Source organism: Mizuhopecten yessoensis, unplaced genomic scaffold (assembly GCF_002113885.1).
Source record: "Mizuhopecten yessoensis strain PY_sf001 unplaced genomic scaffold, ASM211388v2 scaffold9651, whole genome shotgun sequence".
Taxonomy (NCBI): Eukaryota; Metazoa; Mollusca; class Bivalvia; order Pectinida; family Pectinidae; genus Mizuhopecten; species Mizuhopecten yessoensis.
This window is the reverse complement of record NW_018408154.1, coordinates 2,599,434-2,621,169: the sequence shown is the minus strand read 5'-3', so window position 1 is coordinate 2,621,169 and position 21,736 is coordinate 2,599,434. Positions and strand designations below refer to the sequence as shown.

The 21,736-nt window shown below is 43.5% G+C and overlaps 1 protein-coding gene across 1 annotated transcript; it reads left to right on the top strand.

Moving 5' to 3' along the window:
* Nucleotides 1-5,863: 5,863 nt before the first annotated feature.
* On the top strand, nucleotides 5,864-11,227 carry LOC110458536. The gene has a single exon (XM_021510268.1). It carries the CDS (start codon nucleotides 5,864-5,866, stop codon nucleotides 11,225-11,227), a length of 5,364 nt encoding a protein of 1,787 aa, XP_021365943.1.
* Nucleotides 11,228-21,736: the final 10,509 nt, after the last annotated feature.

Below are 21,736 nucleotides of genomic sequence, written 5' to 3'. Positions count from 1 at the left end.
TTCAAATATGTCAGGCCGCTTTCGGCTAACGGGACACAAACCAAGCATGAATGCTTCAAATTGGTCCGGCCGCGTTCGGCTAACGGTACAGAAACGACGTATAAATGCTTCGTTTATGTACCGCACAAACTTGTACCGTGGTACACAAACGAAGTATATGTACCACACAAAAGTAAAGCGTGGTACATAAACGAAGTATAAATGCTTTAAAAGTGTCTGGCCGCCTTCGGCCATCGTAAGTAACAGCCAGATACGAAAACTTACCTGTAGTGGACAGGATGTACGTTTTGCTTCTGTATCGACCAAGTAAAAGATTGGGACCACAGTTCTTGTATCGACCGGTACCCGACTTTGACGAGATGTGTGATATTTTATATAGTTAGTCTTAATTTTATGCATTATACAGATGTAGCTGTGAGTATACTTTACGCTTTGTTTTATCAGATGAGAACGGTGCTTAATACAGTGCCAAAGTCATAGCGGATGTTCTGAAACGTCACAGAAAGGTATCAATGAGTCTAGTAACTGATTTGTTTAATAATTATCACCTACAGAGACTTGAGAAACTTAAACTACCAACGTGGGCCTTCAGGAGATGTAGGGGAGATATGATAGAACTGTACAAAATTATAAACGAAATATATGATACAGAATGTTGTAATGCAATCACACTTTGGAAAGATGCCGCTGATCGTCACAGTAACAGAGGACATAGCAAAAAAGTATACCCTAAGCGTGCAACCACGATGCTTAGGAAAAACTTTTTTTCAATAAGAACAGTGACAATATGGAACGATCTGCCTGAAAATGTTGTCTCCGCACCAAATGTAAATGTATTTAAAAACAGGCTAGATACCCACTGGAAACATCAAGAACTTTTCTTTAACTACAAATCATTAATCAAACCATAGACATTAACGTGTACCGAATAGAAATATATATATTTATGTATTGTGTAACATAATAGTCTTGTATAGAGGACTTTCACTAGTCCTGAACCGGAAATAAACTTAACTTAACTTAATGTGGAATGAAATAAAGTTTATATTAATCTGAGATCTGCTATGACAACACTCGTACTATTACAATTTCGTTACTTACATTTAAAGTGCTTTTTATTTTAATTTAAAACAAACTTGAAATACATAAATAAAAACAAAATGATAAAAATAAATCAAACACTAAGTGTTCCCAACATTTGGCGAACACTACTGAATCTCAACACCCAACTTAAATAAGTCTTCAAGCGATTTTATAATATTGTTTAACTCCATAACTCTGTATGCTGGTGAGCTTAGTAGGCTTTTATGTACATGCTGTACGCCGACGATAATAACAGATGAATTGGTATTCCAAAGCGGACCTGATTGAAACATTAAGCTTTGAGATGTTTCTTATAGATTATTTCCCGTTTTAGAAATTATATTTTCTAAAACGGGGAACTTTCGCTGATTTGAGACTAATCATGACCTGAGTTATATTAGAAGACATAATATAGGCCAAATTCTCGTGGGAATTACCCAATCACGGATGTTTGTCAAAAATGAACAATGACAGAGAGTTATTTCATGTGCTTTATTTCATTATAGATAGCTGACATCTAATTGCCAAAAACTTCTCACAAATTCTACTGTTTTACCACGTGTAACAAACATATCATCAACAATATCACACCAAAGCAGGACACAGTTTTCTCAAGACGGTTGTTCCGATGAATCACCGATAGGTGTAGCACTTACGTTTGCAACAGTGTTCCCAGTATTCCGTCTTTGCGTATTGCAGAGTTATCTTCTTTTGAGAGCAGGTATTGATTGTTACGTCATTGGTTCATGTGAGAAAATTACGTCGTTTCTCAAAAATTGATGACGTTACTCTCAGAAACAAATGACGTAACAATCAATCCCTGCTCTCAAGAGGAGATAACTCTGCAATACGCAAAGACGGAATACAGGGTATTGCTCACTTTTTACCATATCTAAAAGGATGTTTTCGTGAATGGGGCTTCCTTGTCTTCTTGTGATGTTTCGTTTTTTCATTTTTGTGGTGACCTGGTCCTTTGATCATTTGGAAGAGGTGTATCGAGCCCAGAGGTGCCCAGAGAATCGTTCGTTTATGGCGAAGGCGTTTCTCCTCATCGGAGTCAGACTTGGGTTCCCGTAATATTAGCATAGCATCGGAGGCGTTTCCTGAAGTTTCCAGCTCTGTCGGAGTCGGAGCTGTCAGCTGAACTATCAGTGGGAGGGAATACACTTCAATAGCGGCACTAACAATGAATGCGAAGACAAGCAGGACCATCTGTAAACAAAAGCATACAATTTATCACCTTGGAACGTTTGAAACAGTAGTTAAATTTCCAGAAGATGACAAACTTGGAGGATATGAAACTAATTCCAGTCACAGATGATTATTATCATATTGAAGTCATCAGAAATGCGTTTCGTACTATTTCTGTCAATTGCTCAAACCTAATGCCGAATTATTAATCATCAAAAATGTTTATGGACCAGTTATAACACTGCATATCAGCCGTAGAATACGATAAATGAAAGGTTTATAAAACAATATCATCATATCAAGAAAGACTTGCTTTTGCCATAATAGCTGTCAAAACAATTTCATACAATATTTCAATAGGTGAATTGGATTAAATTTGCAAGCCAACATCCCTACTTGTACCAAAACAAATAAAACCTTTGATATCGCTGGTTTCGTTGCGATAATGTTTTACTTTTTTTTTATACAATTCATGTAAACAGTTGCGAATTTTGTTATATATGTAGACATTAACAGTTTTTGTATTACATTTTAAAATAGTGTTTCACATGTTTCACAAAGAAAAAGACATTTTTATGAAATTTGATGTATTTACATTGTTGTAAACTTGGAAAAAAAAATGGCATGGTATGTGTTAAAAAATTAAAATAATTTTTGTGATAGTCAGGTGATGTTATTATAAAAACAATGATAGTCTACTGGCAATGCTGTCTTACCGTGAACATATGCGAGAATGATTTCCTATCGCTTGTAATGATGGCATCCCAATGTATCTCTGATAAGGCAGTCCGTCATTTATAGCTGTGACTAATGTTGTGATCCATCGTCCGAACAACAACTATGTTAAACCATTTTTATGGTGACCAATCAAAGCCTGAATAAATTAATTCCTTCAATGTTTGCGTTCCTGATTGGATAACTCTTTGTTGAGTTCGATGCCAAGATTTGCAGCAGACTGTAGGCGTTGCTATGGAAACAAACTGTGTTTTAATATGAAGGAGAATTTATTGGTGTTATAATTAGAATTGGTAACACAAACCCAGCCAAGCTTTTCTATTTCACATTGAGATTTATCGATGATGGGCTACCTGCAAATAACAAGACATTTATCGACGACGTTGATCGTATATACAAGCTTTACCTTGAAATCAGGAATACTGCAAACTCTTCTTTTCTACCCGCCTTCCTCAATCTTTACTTCCAACATGACAAACAGGCACGGCTTACTACCAAGTTGTGTGATAAGCTGCACGATTTCTAGTTTCCGATCGTGCTTTCCTTCTGTTGATAGTAACATATTTGCTTCCCCCAACCTACGGTGTTTATATAATGATTCTGTACTCAACATTTTACTCCGAATATCACGACATCCGACATAAGGATAATTACATAGGGTTTCGCAAGATGCAGGTTAACGAAGACTATGAACAAGTGTTATATGGTCGCCATCATGATGTCTTAGGGCAATATGGGTTTCGTTGTGTGATACGAAAGTCGTTGTTTTTGATTATGCTCCTTAGTGTGGGTCCCATTTTGTTGTTTCTACCCCCAGTTACCACTGTGCAAACGTAGCAGTATATGGATTTGACATACATTTGGATGGCGGATGTGGTCGGTGAAGCAGAAGACGCTTACCATTCCGGAACACCTAGCCTTATGCCCTTGTATTTTATTAAGGATCTCCATGTAATTGTTTCCTTTGGTCATATATTGCCCTACTTTTTGTCGAGTTTGAACTTGAATCACAATTTTTATCAATATCAGTATTGTCTTATGTGTGTTGTTTTTACATACCTAATGTAACAAAGTGGACCTTCTTATTGTTAGCTAATCTATATGTTTAAGTGATCGATCTGATAGAGCAATTCGTACTTGTGTAACTTAATATTTTATAATTAATGATAATTTGAGTTGGTGACATTAGCAGACAATCAGAAATGTCAACTTTTCCGAAATATTATCAAACTGTTAGGTGAGATTGTGTCAGAAAAACCCAAGGGAACAGTTAAAGACTAGTCAGCACCAACAACAGCCAAAAGCTTCGTTGTACTTGCAAACAAATACAGAAAATGAATTAAACAGTTTACCGCCTCTGTAAAACATGTGCAAACTTTACTGTGAATGACGGTATCTCCATGTATGAGAAGGAAGTTTAAAACTCGATTGATGGCCTTTCCAATATTAGCACTTCCCCAATAAATATACGCTGATGCTACAGGATTTAAGGTGAATGATCTCAAGGGTCATTATAATCCCGTGGTAAACATCATGAACGTCAGGGAATCCTAGGAGGAGTCTAATCAAGAGTAATAGACAGTATTATGTAACCACCAGGAGCTGTGATACACTGTATGTATGAGGTATTTTAAATCAAAATAAATTTTATCTATTTAGAGAATTCATACACTGTAACATAAAATCACCATATATTTCTCACTCATGTTGGGGCAGATGGGAGCCGGGTGGGGTCTTAATATAGGAGGAAACCAGACTTCTAGGAGAAAAACCACGTAGTCAGTCAGGTGACCAAATACTTAGCTTGTGCTTTTGGGAACCCCTCCCCCCCCTGGATGGCGATTGCGCTGTTCACGGCGCTTTCCGACCATGCATATCAGTAGTTATGTTAGTTTGTTATCGCCCTTTGTATTGTAGAAAGCCCTGATTATAGCAGACCATGATAGCTTGAAAATGGCATGGAAATGCTACTTGTTTGTTGAGGAGGCCATGCAGCTCTTGAAATACTGTGACGAGAGGGATCACAATGAATTTATTTGACGTTGAGGATTACCAAAAATTGAAAAATGTACATGTGCCAACATTAAATAACAAAGATTCAAGAATCATTGATGTATTTAACGACGCTTCGTCTTACTGGATGGAGTGAAACAGTACAGAGGAAATCAAATAGGCACAAAAAATTACCTAATATTGAAACATGATCCGACTTGAAACTAAGAACAACCTGATTGAAAAAAAAACCATTGACTTGAGATAGCACTAAAGCACTGACCTTGGAGGAGGTGTCTTATACCGTAAGTGGATGGATAAAGAAATCAACAACTGGAGAGACAACTGATGGCCCGAACATGCTGGTTTGGCAATAACGATGCCTAGAGTACTGTGGGCGTAGCGTAATCACAACAAGAAAAACTGCGGAGTTTTCGCAATGTCAATGTTTGAGCTCGATATGGATGTTGTTTCCTTCTTTTTAAAAGTAAAACAAATACGCACTTTTTTCAGGTAAGGAATAAAGAGATTTTTGACTTTCTGTTTCACAAAAAATGCAAAAGGATACAGTATTCACCAAAAATTAAATGTCGTTCAGAATCCATTTTCATTATTCTTAATCTCGTTAAAGATGATCCCTCTGCACCCATATATACTAGCAGAAAAAAGAAACTGTGCATGCCTAAAATGTGTTATAAAAATAAATGTGTATGACGTAGAACAACAAGGTTTTCAGGGACAATTTATTTGTTATTTATTAACAGTTGCATTCCATTCTCCACGTTATGGAATTTTGTGGACCAGGACATTTTGGAAGTCCACGTCGACCAACAGGAACTGTTACAGTTAGCATTTGAACAAAATGTGTGATAAAGAACAAGAAGTCACACCAGGGGAAGGAGAGTCTTCAGTTGACACTGCGTCAGCTGCGGCATATGATATGCTTCAATTCGTAATGAAAAGTTTTGATGAGCAGCGTGATACACAAATGAAGATGTTTCGGCAAACTATGGTGGAGTTTGAAGACGAAAAGAAACGAAGCTTCGAGGCACAAAGTGAAATGATGAAGTCCTTCATGCAAGAGACACGTCATGATATTCAAAATGCCATAGGACATCAAGCACCGCTTGCACAGAGTACATTTTCATCTATGGGTCCACAACAGGAATTTGGAAGGTCGACAGACAGAGGATCGTTTGGTGGTTTTGACGAAGAACTCCGGGTGATCCAGGATAGAGAACGCTCATATTCAAGTCCAAACTTAAATGGACAGAACTCTGCACTATCCAGTACCCCCTCATTGGAAAGACAGGATATGGGACGTATGCTGAACAGACATCAAGGAAAGGGTCCTCAAACAAAACTTCCAGTGTTTGAGGGAAAGGAGGATATAGAGGTTTTTATTGTTCCCTTTGAACGGTTAGCAGAGCGTTATAACTGGACAGACAATGAGAAAGTGGACAGACTCTACGAATGTCTAAAAGGAAGGGCCATGTGGTACATCTGCTCCTTACCAAGGGAGATGAGAAGAGATTACAGGAATCTAAAGGATAGTCTGATCAAGCGGTTCGGACGAAGAGACCCACCCACAACAGCGAGATCAAAATTACACGAAGTAAGGCAACGCAGCCTAAGTAATGACGAATTTGGGGAAGAGGTTTGGCGCCTAGTTACCCTTGCTTATCCTAATGTAGATCTCGACTTGCAAGATCAATTGGCTGCAGAGGCATTCCTCAAGGGGTACAAGAACCCCAAGGTATCTTATGATGTGTTGAACAAGAAACCAAAAACTATCAATGAGGCTATTGAAATGGTTACTTCACAAGAACATAACTTCAAAGCCACCATCGGTAGGGAGAAAGAGATACGAGACAAGGCTCGGCGCGTTTCATGGGCTGATGGGGCTGGTGTAAAAAATGTCTCCGATGACGAAGAAGCGTTGAATACACAGCGTGTTCAACTGCCAAACACTGCCTTAGAGTCGGACAACCTCAGTAAATTAGATGTTCGGATGAAACAGCTTGAGGATCTTGTTCGGAATAGCTCGCTAGAGTGTCGCGCAAGATTCGACCAGTTAGGGAACGAACGCCAAAGTGGGTTTAGCAAGGAAGGAAAGGAATGTTACAGATGTGGTGGTAAGGGACACTTCCAAAGAGATTGCAGCTCTAGGAGATCAAGATCGCCCACACCACCGAACAGTCCCCGTTCTCGCTCACCACAGCATGATGTTAAGATCACCCGGACCAATAGGACAGAGAAAAGCATTATCGTCCCAGTAACGGTCAATGGAACAACAACTGAAGCGGTTATTGATACTGGGGCCGACGCCACAGTCATCTCTGAGAAATGGGCAAATGAAATAAATTTGCTGTATGCTAAGCCAAAGAAAGAAATTCGTCTAATGACAGCTGAGGATGGTGCAGAGATGACAGGATTAGGTGTAGTCACTGCGACTCTCCAAATTGGGGAAGAGGTGAGGGAATTACCAGTTGTGATAGCTCCTATCAGAGACAACATACTGGTGGGCATTGATCTACTCCAATCTGTACAGGCCATTATCCATACTGGAGAAAAGAACCTGGAAGTCAACGGAAAAGTAATCCCAGGACACTCTCAGTTGAACAGATCTGGGACTGCTATTGCCAGGAGTATAGTTAGAGTACATGCAGATGTTGTGGTGCCACCAGGAAGTGAGAAAATAATCATCGGAAGATTGGAGACACCATCAGACACTTCTCAAGCAATACTGGAGGCATTCAATCATCAAAGCGGAATGCGAGTTGGGTCATGTCTTGTCTCTATGAATCAAACTATTCCTGTGAGAGTTCTCAACCTGAAGGATAGCGAGATTAAACTCACAAATGGCACATTTCTAGGAAAAGTTGAGGAAGCTGACCTAGCTTGGGACCCAAATATGAGCAGGGAGCCTTCCGTAAACACCAGTGTCGAGCCAGAACATTTACAAGAGGCCCCTGGGACAAACGGAGAGGTTCCGTTGCATGTACAGGATATTTTTGAAGAGTCCTCAAAAGGACTGTCATCAAATCAAAAAGAGGATCTCTGTATGCTGCTGAATGACTTTCCTGATATATTTGCTAAGGATGACTACGACCTAGGCAGATTCAGCGGAGTCAGACATAAGATTGACACAGGTGAAAACAAACCTATACGTCAACCCGCAAGAAGGACACCATTGGGTTTTCAAGCTGAGGAGGACGCCCATCTACAAAAACTTCTTGACACTGGTGTTGTCATTCCATCTAGTTCTGAATGGGCATCACCGGTAGTACTTGTTCGCAAGAAAGATGGTGGTGTGCGTTGGTGCATAGACTATCGAAAGGTGAATGAGGTCAGTGTAAAAGATGCTTACCCACTTCCAAAAATTGAAGAGTGCCTTGATACGCTTAGTGGTGCGACTCTATTTTCCACCGTAGACTTAATGAGTGGCTACCACCAAATTGAAGTTGATGAGATGGACAGATCAAAGACCGCCTTTGTCACCAAACAGGGGCTCTTTGAGTACACCAGAATGCCTTTTGGCTTATCCAACTCTCCCTCAACTTTCCAGCGTGCAATGGAGCTCGTACTTAGAGGGTTTCAGTGGGTCATACTTCTTATTTATCTGGACGATGTGATAGTGGCATCCAGGTCTTTTGAAGAACATATGCAACATCTGCGTCAGGTTTTCTCCCGGATACGTGAACACGGTCTGAAGCTGAAAGCCAAGAAGTGCCGTTTGTTTCGTGAGGAAGTCCTCTTCCTGGGACACATTATTAACGGTGATGGAATCTCCACCAATCCAAAGTTGGTAGATGACGTCCTGAATTGGCCTGTGCCAAGCAACTGTAGGGAGCTTCAGTCTTTTCTAGGACTTACCAACTACTACAGACGGTTCGTTCAAAATTATGCAGAGATCGCTCTGCCACTGCATGACCTCACACGGAAGGAGGTAAAATTTGTATGGGAAGACCGTCAGTGTGAGGCATTCGAGGCCCTGAAGAAGGCAATTACCACTGCTCCGATATTGTCATACCCGTTGGAGAATTGCAAATTTGTCATAGATACGGATGCTTCTAACAGGAGTATAGGCGCCGTTCTTTCGCAAGTCCAAGATGGGGAGGAGAAAGTTGTTGCATATGCAAGTAGAAGACTGACCCCTGCACAGGAGAAATATTGTGTGACACGACGCGAACTTCTTGCAGTTGTTGCTTTCTGCCAGCATTTCAAACATTATCTTCTTGGCCGGAGGTTCTTATTACGCACAGACCATAGCAGTTTGTCATGGCTTTTCCGATTCAAGTCACCACAGGGACAGCTGGCGAGATGGCTAGAGGAGGTCAGTCAATACTCTTTTGACATCGAACACCGTGCTGGGAAGCTGCATGTGAACGCTGATGCCATGTCACGGATTCCGGATCACGATTCGTGCCCTTGCTACTTCGCGGGTGCCACCGTTGAAACTCTACCCTGTGGAGGATGTATGTACTGTGCAAAACTACAGACTGCGTGGGAAAGATTCGAGGAGGATGTTGACGATATTGTGCCTATAGCTGTTCGTTCGGCGGAGGTAACTGCTGTCGAAAAACACTCTGAGACCGGAGAGGACTCTAATACGAAGGACGATATTCCTCAATGTAACTGGCTACAGACCAAAAGTCCGATGGAACTTCACGAAGAACAGATGCAAGATGAGGATCTAAAACAACTGTATTCATGTGTGGCCAACAGCGAGACAGTTCCTCTGGGTGAGGCGCAAGCAAGAAGTCCTGCTCTGCGGAAGTATCTACTAACCCTTCAGCAGTTCAAACTGATACACGATGTTCTCTACTACCAGTGGGAGGCAAATGGACAGGAGTCACTGCGACTCCTGGTTCCATTCCAGATGAGAAAAGAGATCATGCAGGCATGTCATGAAGCTGTTTACTCCGGTCATCAAGGGGAGAAGAGAACTCTGGAACGAGTGAAGAAAGACTTTCACTGGCACAACATGTCGATGGATGTGAGCATATTTGTTCGGAAATGTCATGTATGTGCCGCTGAAAAGAAGAGTAGTAGAACTATGAGAGCACCTCTTCAGACCTACATCTGCGGAGCGCCAATGGACAGGATACAATTGGATGTCGTGGGGCCTTTTCCTATTAGTGATGCTGGGAACAAATACATACTTGTCATCATCGACCAGTTCACGAAGTGGGTCGAGGCTTACCCAATCACACAACAGGACAGTAACACGACAGCAAAAAAACTGGTCCTGGAGTTCATCTCTAGATTTGGCGTACCCCTGGAGATCCACACGGATCAAGGACGAAACTTCCAAAGCGCCCTGTTCAAGGAAGTATGCCGGTTACTCGGAATCGCACAAACCAGGACTACGCCCTATCACCCTTCATCTAATGGTCAGGTTGAGCGGTTTAACCGCACGCTGTTGCAGATGATCAGGTGTTATCTAGATCATGGCCAGGCGCATTGGGATGAGAACATTCCCCTTCTTCTGTCTGCTTATCGAAGTACGCCACACCCTGCGACAGGATTTACACCAAACCTGTTGATGCTGGGTAGGGAGGTCCATTCTCCTCCCGAGCTGATCTACATGGATCCGGATATTTCGCGTTCCTCTGATGACGCACCCACCTACCTCGACCGGATGTTAGAGGGTATGCACATTACAGAGGAATTAGCTAGGAAAACATTGAGGGCTTCAAAGGTACATCAGAAAAAAGTATATGATCTACGGGCTAGGGGAAGAGAGTACCACGTCGGGGATCTTGTATACGTGAAGAACCAATCACGATCTGTTGGACAATCTCCGAAACTCCAATCTGTTTGGAATGGTCCTTTTGTGATCACCAAGAAATTTGGTCCGGTCGTGTATGAGGTCCGTGGCCGCAAGAAGGCTTCAGTTCTTCACCATGACCGGCTAAAACAATATTTGTCTGAGGTCATCCCGGCCTGGGTTACCAAGATAAAGCATGATCTTGGTACCTCCTCTCTCCCAACGATTGCTGAGGAAGACCATCTTCCAACCATGGATAAGAAGTTCGGGACAGAGGAAAACCACCACGAGTCGCAGAACAGCCAACAATCGCTGAAAGCCAGTTTACCAGAGGAAGAGCCAAAGACACCTGTGCCAACTGGGATGTGTTCACAGCGAACCATCTCAGATGAACCATCCCGGTCCTCGCGTTACGGCCGGGCATATAAGCAGCCTACCAAGCTTGACCTTTAGCAGGAGCTAAAGGAGCCTGGAAGGGGGTGGTGTAATGCGGATTTACCTCCTCCGGAAATCGGGGTCCGGTCCCCGGATTTGATGTTAGACGCGGAAGCACGTTATCCGGTGTTCGTTGAGTTTTACCGCCATTAAAAGGTTGCACTGAAAACTCGGACGATCTTTGTGTTGTTATTGAAGAACACAGCCAGCCATCCGGCATAACAATATTGCTGATAACTGACATTTTTGCTAACCATTTGAAGATTCTTGGTACCGGAGACTATTGATATTACGAGTGATTGATCTGTTGATTGATTGTATGCGTATTTTTGGGGATCATACAATGTATTGAATCGTAGACCTGCATTACATAGTACTTAGTTTTCTGCTTGATTATGTTTTAGGCCTATAGTTGTCATCGACTCTTAGCATATATTTTTGATTTTTGCGTTGCATTATTTAATATTACCAACAAATTTTGTCCAAAGTTGTAATAATATACTACAAGTACGTGTGTGTTACATTTTTGGTACATCGTAACTTACATTGTTAACATCATGAGTGATCATAAAGAGTTGAACCTTCCTCCACCTCAGGAGTCATCTGAGGATAACCCATTTAGAGCTATGGCCGAGATGTTCCATAGATTGTCGACAAAAGCTAGCCAAGGTGAAGATTTGATGAAGGCACAGAAGATGATGTTGGAATTTTTAGTTGCGACTGATGGTTTGCCCAAGACTGGACTCAAGCAGGAGGAAGGTGCTGGAGACAACATTGTTGATGAGCCTAGATCTACTTCTACGCTTGACACTCGATTCTACAAGCTTCCGTCATTTTCTGGAGAACGTGGTAAAGGCGACTCTTCCTTTGAGTTATGGCAGTTTGAGGTTCAGTGCCTGATCGATGCTGGGAGGAATACTGATGTGATTGGTCAGTCCATTAGACGGTCATTAAAGGGTAATGCTGCCGAGACGGTTATGCGGATAGGTTCTCGGACTACGCCAACTCAGATCAATGTGAAGCTGCGTAGTTTGAATGGTGTTGTCGACGAGCAGGAGACTTTGCTGGAGAATTTTTACATGGGCATGTAGACTAGAAGGGTTATTGACTCGTGCAGACTCGTCTTTGTCGCAGGGGGAGAGGAATAGGGGGTTACACAACAAGTTTTGGTCAGGACTCCGCCGGGATTTGGGGGAGATTTCCGGGCACAAAGCTGATGCTATTGGCAGCTATGAAGAACTTTGCGTTGCAATTAGATCTATAAAAAGGGCACGTGAGAGGGCTATGGATACTTTCGACTCTAAGACGAAGCCAGCGACAGCAAAGGTAGTTAACACGACACCAGATACAGATGATTTGAAGTCAATGGTCAACCAGCTTACTACCGCCATAAAGAGTTTGGAGCAGAAGTTTGATAAGTCACATCCGCCTAGTGGAAATAGAAGTCGGGGACACCAGGTTAGCGGACATGGTTTTCGTAGCCGAGGGAGCGGTAGGTTTAATGGGAACCAACGAGATCGGCCAGACATTATCTGCTGGAGATGTCACCAACCTGGACATGTGAAGGCGAGGTGTGAAATGGTGTTACCGGATAATTCAAACTCCCAGCCACCTGCTCCGAGGGACCGACGGTAGGTGCTGATAGAACAGGTCCCGAGATACCAGCTACAAGACTGCGAGGACAAGTGAACATGTTGGGAGTTCTAATGAAGTCACCGTCAGTATTGAGAGCATGAAGGCTAATGCACTATTAGACACAGGCGCGACCGTATCGACAATCAGCGCGACTTATCTACATAATTACTTACCCCACTTACCTGTTCGGCACTTAGACAAGTTTGTCAAGGTTGAGTGTGCTGATGGAGAACAGTTGCCTTACAGTGGTTATACAGAAGCCTTGATCATGTTTGATGGCCTAGGCGAGACAAGGGAGGTAACTTGTTTGTTATTGGTAGTTCCTGAAAGTTTGTACAACTCGAAGGTCCCTTTATTAGTTGGAACGTACATACTTACTGTGTTGATGAATGACTGCCTGCAGGAGTACGGTGCTAGATATGCACAGACTGGTAACTTAGCTACACCATGTTTTTTAGCTTTCAGGTGTTTGTCATTTAGGAACCGTGACATGGTGAGAAACCAGAACGTCATCGCCCTGGTCAAGAACATCAGTAAGTCTAGGTACATTTTGAAACCAAATTCGACTCTGACGATTAAAGGAGCCTTAGATCGGAAGGTATTGTATCCACCTACGTGTGCTATGGTTCAACCATCATCCAGATCTACATTACCAAGTGAGATTGACGTCAGTCCGTCCTTGGTTTCATGTGACTTCGGGTCCGGCGACTTTGTTGATGTATTACTATCCAACATCACGACTCAGACTTACGTCATTCAGTCTGGTGCCGTCCTTTGTGAAATACAGCCAGTTACCGTTGAGGAGATGCCAGACAGCAGTCAGAATACTCTACCTGAATTCATGGAGAAGATCGACCTCTCTGAATCGGTGGTCACTGGAGATGAATTACAGGCTGGGATTGAACTCATCAAGAGTTAGGCAGATATCTTTTCGCATGATGACAATGACCTTGGATGTACCAATTTAGTGGAACATTGTATTGAGTTATCAGATATCAGACCATTTAAACAACGCCACCGCAAGATACCCTCATCGATGTATGAGGAGGTTAGGACACATTTGCAACAGTTGTTGTCTGCAGGGATCATTCGACCTAGTCATAGTCCTTTCGCGAGTAACATAGTACTAGTTAGGAAGAAAGATAACTCCTTACGCCTGTGCATCGACTTCAGAAGATTGAACACTGTTACTGTTCGCGACTCGTACGCACTTCCTAGGATTGATGACATTTTGGAGTGTTTGTCAGGGTCCAAGTATTTCACCAAACTTGACCTCAAGTCCGGATACCACCAGATTGCCATCGAGGAAGGACACAAGGAGAGAACTGCTTTTACGGTAGGCCCGCTTGGTTTCTGGGAGTTCAATCGCATGCCATTTGGGTTGACCAACGCCCCTGCAACTTTCCAAAGGCTCATGGAACAAGCTATGGGAGATTATAACCTTACCATCTGTCTAGTTTACATTGACGACCTGATTATCTTCGCAGAGACCTATGACGAGCATTTGGATCGACTCCAGAAAATATTTCAGCGGTTGAGGGAGAGTCATTTGAAGCTGTCACCCAAGAAATGTGATTTCTTCCGAGATCAAGTCACTTATGTAGGACATGTGGTATCGTCAAGAGGAATTGAGGCAGACCCCTCCAAGATTGAGAAGGTGCGAGATTGGCCTGTACCGACCAATGCTGATCAACTCCGACAATTTCTTGGTTTTGCCGGGTATTACCGGAAGTTTGTCCAGAACTTCAGTAGGATTGCCAGGCCGCTCAACGAATTACTTCCACCAACTCGTACTAAGAAGACCAAGAGAGCACAGCCAGCTACCACGCCTCCTTTTATGTGGCATGAGGAACACACTCACGCTTTTCAGAGGTTGAAGGATATTTTATGCAGCCCCGTGGTCTTGGCTTATCCGGATTATTCGTTGCCATTTGAGCTTCATGTTGATGCTTCTTGTCATGGATTGGGGGCCGTGCTTTACCAGCAGCGGGGTGGTCAGTTACGACCTGTTTACTATGCTAGTCGAGGGATCAGCAAGTCTGAACGGAATTATCCTACCCATAAACTGGAGTTTTTAGGACTCAAGTGGGCTATAACAGAGAAGTTTCATGACTATTTGTATGGGAGGACCTTCACTGTTTATACTGACAATAACCCGCTGACGTACATACTCACTAAGGCCAAGTTGGATGCAACAGGACATCGTTGGCTCTCAGCATTGTCAGCTCACACATTTAACATCAAATATCGCCCAGGCAAGCATAACATAGATGCGGATGCATTGTCAAGACTACCAACGCCGGCTACCAGTGAAGCTATTGAATGCCTTCGAGGGCACACAGAGAATGTTTCCTTGGACAGTGTTCAAGCTGTATGCCAGTTAACTACTGAGGTGGGAGATTCTCTGGCGGAAAGCGTGTGCATGTCTGCTGATGTTGTTGATGCAATGGAGGAGGATGTACAGGATGTCCAGACCATGACTCCGCAGATTTGGAGACAACTTCAGGCACAGGACCCTGTTATTGGCTGTTGGTTGACATTTATCCGTCGTAACCATAAACCCACCAGGAAAGAAGTACCATCTAATCCCGACAACGCGACTATGACAAGGGTTTGGGATACGCTGAAGCTCAAGCGGGGTGTGCTGTACAGATGTATGCAGCAAGGGGACTCCATAACTAGTCAGCTGGTTCTCCCGTCATCAATGAAAGAGAACGTTCTCATGTATCTGCATGATCATGTTGGTCATCCTGGACGTGAACGGACAATATCATTGATTCGAGACAGATTCTTCTGGCCGGGAATGTCCAAAGATGTTGAGAACTGGATAAAGAAATGTTCACAGTGTGTGCTACGGAAGACACCAACAACGCAGCGAGTACCGTTGGTTTCCATAGTGTCGACACAGCCCATGGAGTTAGTCTGCATGGACTATCTTACCCTGGAAACCTGCAAGGGGGGATATTCCTACGTGTTAGTAGTGACGGACCACTTTACGCGGTATGCCCAAACTATACCGACGCGTTATATGTCAGCTAAGACGACGGCGGATGCACTTCTCAGCTACATCCAGCACTTTGGAATACCACACCGTTTTCATTCAGACCAGGGTGCTAATTTTTGTGGGGAGGTTATTCGCCATTTGTGTCAGTTGTTGGACATTGAGAAGTCTAGGACCTCACCAAACCATCCCAGTGGGAATGGCACCTGTGAACGTTTTAACAGGACACTAATGAACATGCTTGGGACACTAGACTCGGATCAGAAGAAAGATTGGAAGCGTTTCCTGGGACCATTGACCTTCGCATACAACTCAACACGTCATGACTCAACAGGCTATTCGCCATTCCAGCTGATGTTTGGACGCCAGCCGCGGCTGCCTGATGACCTGATTTTTGGTAGTATTTATATAGTGAAGTGTAAAGTTAGTAGCACCAATAGCGCGGGTGCGCACTGACCCATGGTCAATCTTACACAAAAATAGATTGACCCATGAACCTTGACAAACAGGTTTGCACAGGTGTCATTTGATATAAATCAAAGTGTACATGTATATAGATACACTGTATAGTAAAAGCACAGCACTTAATACTCTGCTTTTAATGAAGAATCAAGTGTAAAAATAACCAGCTTTACAGGTAAAAGATATTACTGTCATTAAATAATGACACTGCTACATTCTCCCCTCCCTACATGAAAGATGCCCACATCTTTACAGTAGCATTTACTAAAACATTACACTATTACCTAACTATATAATAACAAAAAATTCATCCAAATATACTACAAAAGGATTATCCTCATAAAAACACATTAATTGATTGTAGTCATAAATCGTTATAGCTACCATGTCACAAAAATAAATGACATATAATGAAAATTTAACATAAAAATGCACAAAATTTATATACACTCCTCTCCTGCTCTCAGAAGAAGATGACCACATCTTCAGCAAAAACTTCATTATATAAATGAAAAAGATACTGATTTCAATGCATGTATAATTCATAAAAAAACAAAAAGTTGTAGCGAACAACAAACAAAGTTCCAGAAATACATATTTCACTTATGACTTCAAAATATGCAAAAGAGTGTCTCTAGCAACTTCCGACAAATTGTGAAAAATATCACCTCTAGTTATATCCAAGAGGAAGGTAGCTTTTCTCTCCCACTCTGCGACCACGGGATGAAAACATGCTTGCTTACAAACAAAATCCCCCGATCGCATCCAGCTCGGCGGTTTCTTCTCCCGAGTCGTCCTTCTGGGAGCTGGAGCTGGTGGTTCAACACGCGTTGATGGGGTGAAACTGGATCAGCGGGCGGCGCTGCCTTTACAGGCGGAATTTCAGTTTCCGGTTCTTCTTCATTTGACTCTTCATCACTATCTGACTCAGAATCCAACTCCTCTACAGATGAAGAACCCCTTTCCGGAATGGGTGGCCTTGAGACATAGGTTTCTACGTCTTCTCCCATGATATCCGAATCATCATCACTGTCACTCGACGAATTGTGATCAGAGGCTGACTCTGGAATAGCTGATTCACGCCTCCAGCTCTGAGTTATCCTTGTCCGAGGTACTGGACATGGCCGAGCCACTTCTACCGGCTTTCCCATTGGCAAAGATCCAACAGGAAGCAAGTGGTTCCTGTGCAGCGTCCTTATCTTGCCATCACCGTCCTCCTTCCTTACTTGGTACACAGGAATGTCCTGGTTATCCTGTCCTTCGACAATATACACCTCCGACTCCCATCGGTTAGACAGTTTGTGTCGTCCTTCGAATGCTAAAATCTTCACTAGCACTCGATCACCGATGTCCAAAAATGCATGTCGAGCTTTAAGGTCGTATGTCACCTTTTGACGTTGCTGGGCATCCCTCGCATTCCTGCTAGTTAACTCAAAAGACTGACACATCCGTTTTCGCAGGTCTTTAACGTACTCTGGCACCTTGGGTGCTGTACCATTCTCTTCTAACCCAACAATCAGGTCATCAGGCAACCGCGGCTGGCGTCCAAACATCAGCTGGAATGGCGAATAGCCTGTTGAGTCATGACGTATTGAGTTGTATGCGAAGGTCAATGGTCCCAGGAAACGCTTCCAATCTTTCTTCTGATCCGAGTCTAGTGTCCCAAGCATGTTCATTAGTGTCCTGTTAAAACGTTCACAGGTGCCATTCCCACTGGGATGGTTTGGTGAGGTCCTAGACTTCTCAATGTCCAACAACTGACACAAATGGCGAATAACCTCCCCACAAAAATTAGCACGCTGGTCTGAATGAAAACGGTGTGGTATTCCAAAGTGCTGGATGTTGCTGAGTAGTGCATCCGCCGTCGTCTTAGCTGACATATAACGCGTCGGTATAGTTTGGGCATACCGCGTAAAGTGGTCCGTCACTACTAACACGTAGGAATATCCCCCCTTGCAGGTTTCCAGGGTAAGATAGTCCATGCAGACTAACTCCATGGGCTGTGTCGACACTATGGAAACCAACGGTACTCGCTGCGTTGTTGGTGTCTTCCGTAGCACACACTGTGAACATTTCTTTATCCAGTTCTCAACAGCTTTGGACATTTTCGGCCAGAAGAATCTGTCTCGAATCAATGATATTGTCCGTTCACGTCCAGGATGACCAACATGATCATGCAGATACATGAGAACGTTCTCTTTCATTGATGACGGGAGAACCAGCTGACTAGTTATGGAGTCCCCTTGCTGCATACATCTGTACAGCACACCCCGCTTGAGCTTCAGCGTATCCCAAACCCTTGTCATAGTCGCGTTGTCGGGATTAGATGGTACTTCTTTCCTGGTGGGTTTATGGTTACGACGGATAAATGTCAACCAACAACCAATAACAGGGTCCTGTGCCTGAAGTTGTCTCCAAATCTGCAGAGTCATGGTCTGGACATCCTGTACATCATCCTCCATTACATCAACAACATCAGCAGACATGCACACGCTTTCCACCAGAGAACCTACCACCTCAGTAGTTAACTGGCATACAGCTTGAACACTGTCCAAGGAGACATTCTCTGTGTGCCCTCGAAGGTATTCAATAGCTTCACTGGTAGCCGGCGTGGGTAGTCTTGACAATGCATCCGCATCTATGTTATGCTTGCCTGGGCGATACTTGATGTTAAATGTGTGAGCTGACAATGCTGAGAGCCAACGATGTCCTGTTGCATCCAACTTGGCCTTAGTAAGTATGTACGTCAGCGGGTTATTGTCAGTATAAACAGTGAAGGTCCTCCCATTCAGATAGTCACGGAACTTCTCTGTTATAGCCCACTTGAGTCCTAAAAACTTCAGTTTATGGGTAGGATAATTCCGTTCAGACTCGCTGATCCCCCGACTAGCATAGTAAACAGGTCGTAACTGACCACCCTGCTGCTGGTAAAGCACGGCCCCAAATTCATGACAAGAAGCATCAACATGAAGCTCAAATGGCAACGAATAATCCGGATAAGCCAAGACCACGGGGCTGCATAAAATATCCTTCAACCTCTGAAAAGCGTGAGTGTGTTCCTCATGCCACATAAAAGGAGGCGTGGTAGCTGGCTGTTGTGCTCTCTTGGTCTTCTTAGTACGAGATGGTGGAAGTTATTCGTTGAGCGGCCTGGCAATCCTACTGAAGTTCTGGACAAACTTCCGGTAATACCCGGCAAAACCAAGAAATTGTCGGAGTTGATCAGCATTGGTCGGTACAGGCCAATCTCGCACCTTCTCAATCTTGGAGGGGTCTGCCTCAATTCCTCTTGACGATACCACATGTCCTACATAAGTGACTTGATCTCGGAAGAAATCACATTTCTTGGGTGACAGCTTCGAATGACTCTCCCTCAACCGCTGAAATATTTTCTGGGGTCGATCCAAATGCTCGTCATAGGTCTCTGCGAAGATAATCAGGTCGTCAATGTAAATTAGACAGATGGTAAGGTTATAATCTCCCATAGCTTGTTCCATGAGCCTTTGGGAAGTTGCAGGGGCGTTGGTCAACCCAAATGGCATGCGATTGAACTCCCAGAAACCAAGCGGGCCTACCGTAAAAGCAGTTCTCTCCTTGTGTCCTTCCTCGATGGCAATCTGGTGGTATCCGGACTTGAGGTCAAGTTTGGTGAAATACCTGGAACCTGACAAACACTTCAAAATGTCATCAATCCTAGGAAGTGCGTACGAGTCGCGAACAGTAACAGTGTTCAATCTTCTGAAGTCGATACACAGGCGTAAGGAGTTATCTTTCTTCCTAACTAGTACGATGTTACTCGCAAAAGGACTATGACTAGGTCGAATGATCCCTGCAGACAACAACTGTTGCAAATGTGTCCTAACCTCCTCATACATCGATGAGGGTATCTTGCGGTGGTGTTGTTTAAATGGTCTGATATCTGATAACTCAATACGATGTTCCACTGAATTGGTACATCCAAGGTCATTGTCATCATGCGAAAAGATATCTTCATAACTCTTGATGAGTTCAATCCCAGCCTGTAATTCATCTCCAGTGACCACCGATTCAGAGAGGTCGATCTTCTCCATGAATTCAGGTAGAGTATTCTGACTGCTGTCTGGCATCTCCTCAACGGTAACTGGCTGTATTTCACAAAGGGCGGCACCAGGCTGAATGACGTAAGTCTGAGTCGTGATGTTGGATAGTAATACATCAACAAAGTCGCCGGACCCGAAGTCACATGAAACCAAGGACGGGCTGACGTCAATCTCACTTGGTAATGTAGATCTGGATGATGGTTGAACCATAGCACACGTAGGTGGATACAATACCTTCCGATCTAAGGCTCCTTTAATCGTCAGAGTCGAATTTGGTTTCAAAATGTACCTGGACTTACTGATGTTCTTGACCAGGGCGATGACGTTCTGGTTTCTCACCATGTCACGGTTCCTAAATGACAAACACCTGAAAGCTAAAAACCATGGTGTAGTTAAGTTACCAGTCTGTGCATATCTAGCACCGTACTCCTGCAGGCAGTCATTCATCAACACAGTAAGTATGTTGGTTCCAACTAATAAAGGGACCTTCGAGTTGTACAAACTCTCAGGAACTACCAATAACAAACAAGTTACCTCCCTTGTCTCGCCTAGGCCATCAAACTTGATCAAGGCTTCTATGTAACCACTGTAAGGCAACTGTTCTCCATCAGCACACTCAACCTTGACAAACTTGTCTAAGTGCCGAACAGGTAAGATGGGTAAGTAATTCTGTAGATAAGTCGCGCTGATTGTTGATACGGTCGCGCCTGTGTCTAATAGTGCATTAGCCTTCATGCTCTCGATACTGACGGTGACTTCATTAGAGCTCCCAACAAGTTCATTTGTCCTCGCAGTCGCTGGTATCTCGGGACCTGTTCTATCAGCACCTACCGTTGGTCCCTCGGAGCAGGTGGCTAGAAGTTTAAATTATCCGGTAACACCACCTCACACCTCGCCTTCACATGTCCAGGTTGGTGACATCTCCAGCAGATAATGTCTGGCCGATCTCTTTGGTTCCCATTAAACCTACCGTTCCCTCGGCTACGAAAACCATGTCCGCTAACCTGGTGTCCCTGACTTTTATTTCCACTAGGCGGATGTGACTTATCAAACTTCTGCTCCAAACTCTTTATGGCGGTAGTAAGCTGGTTGACCATTGACTTCAAATCATCTGTATCTGGTGTCGTGTTAACTACCTTTGCTGTTGCTGGCTTCGCCTGAATGTAAGCCTGACAACGTCGACGCATGGAGCCTATCAGACGGTTCAAGAATGCTTGTGGGATGGCATTCCAGATCTGTAGCAACGCTGCAGCCAAATCAGCCAACGTCACCGGTTGATTAGGTAATGCACGTAATCTGCGCTTCATTTCATTCCAGGTGTGTTCAATGGGCGACAGATCGGGTGGGGGG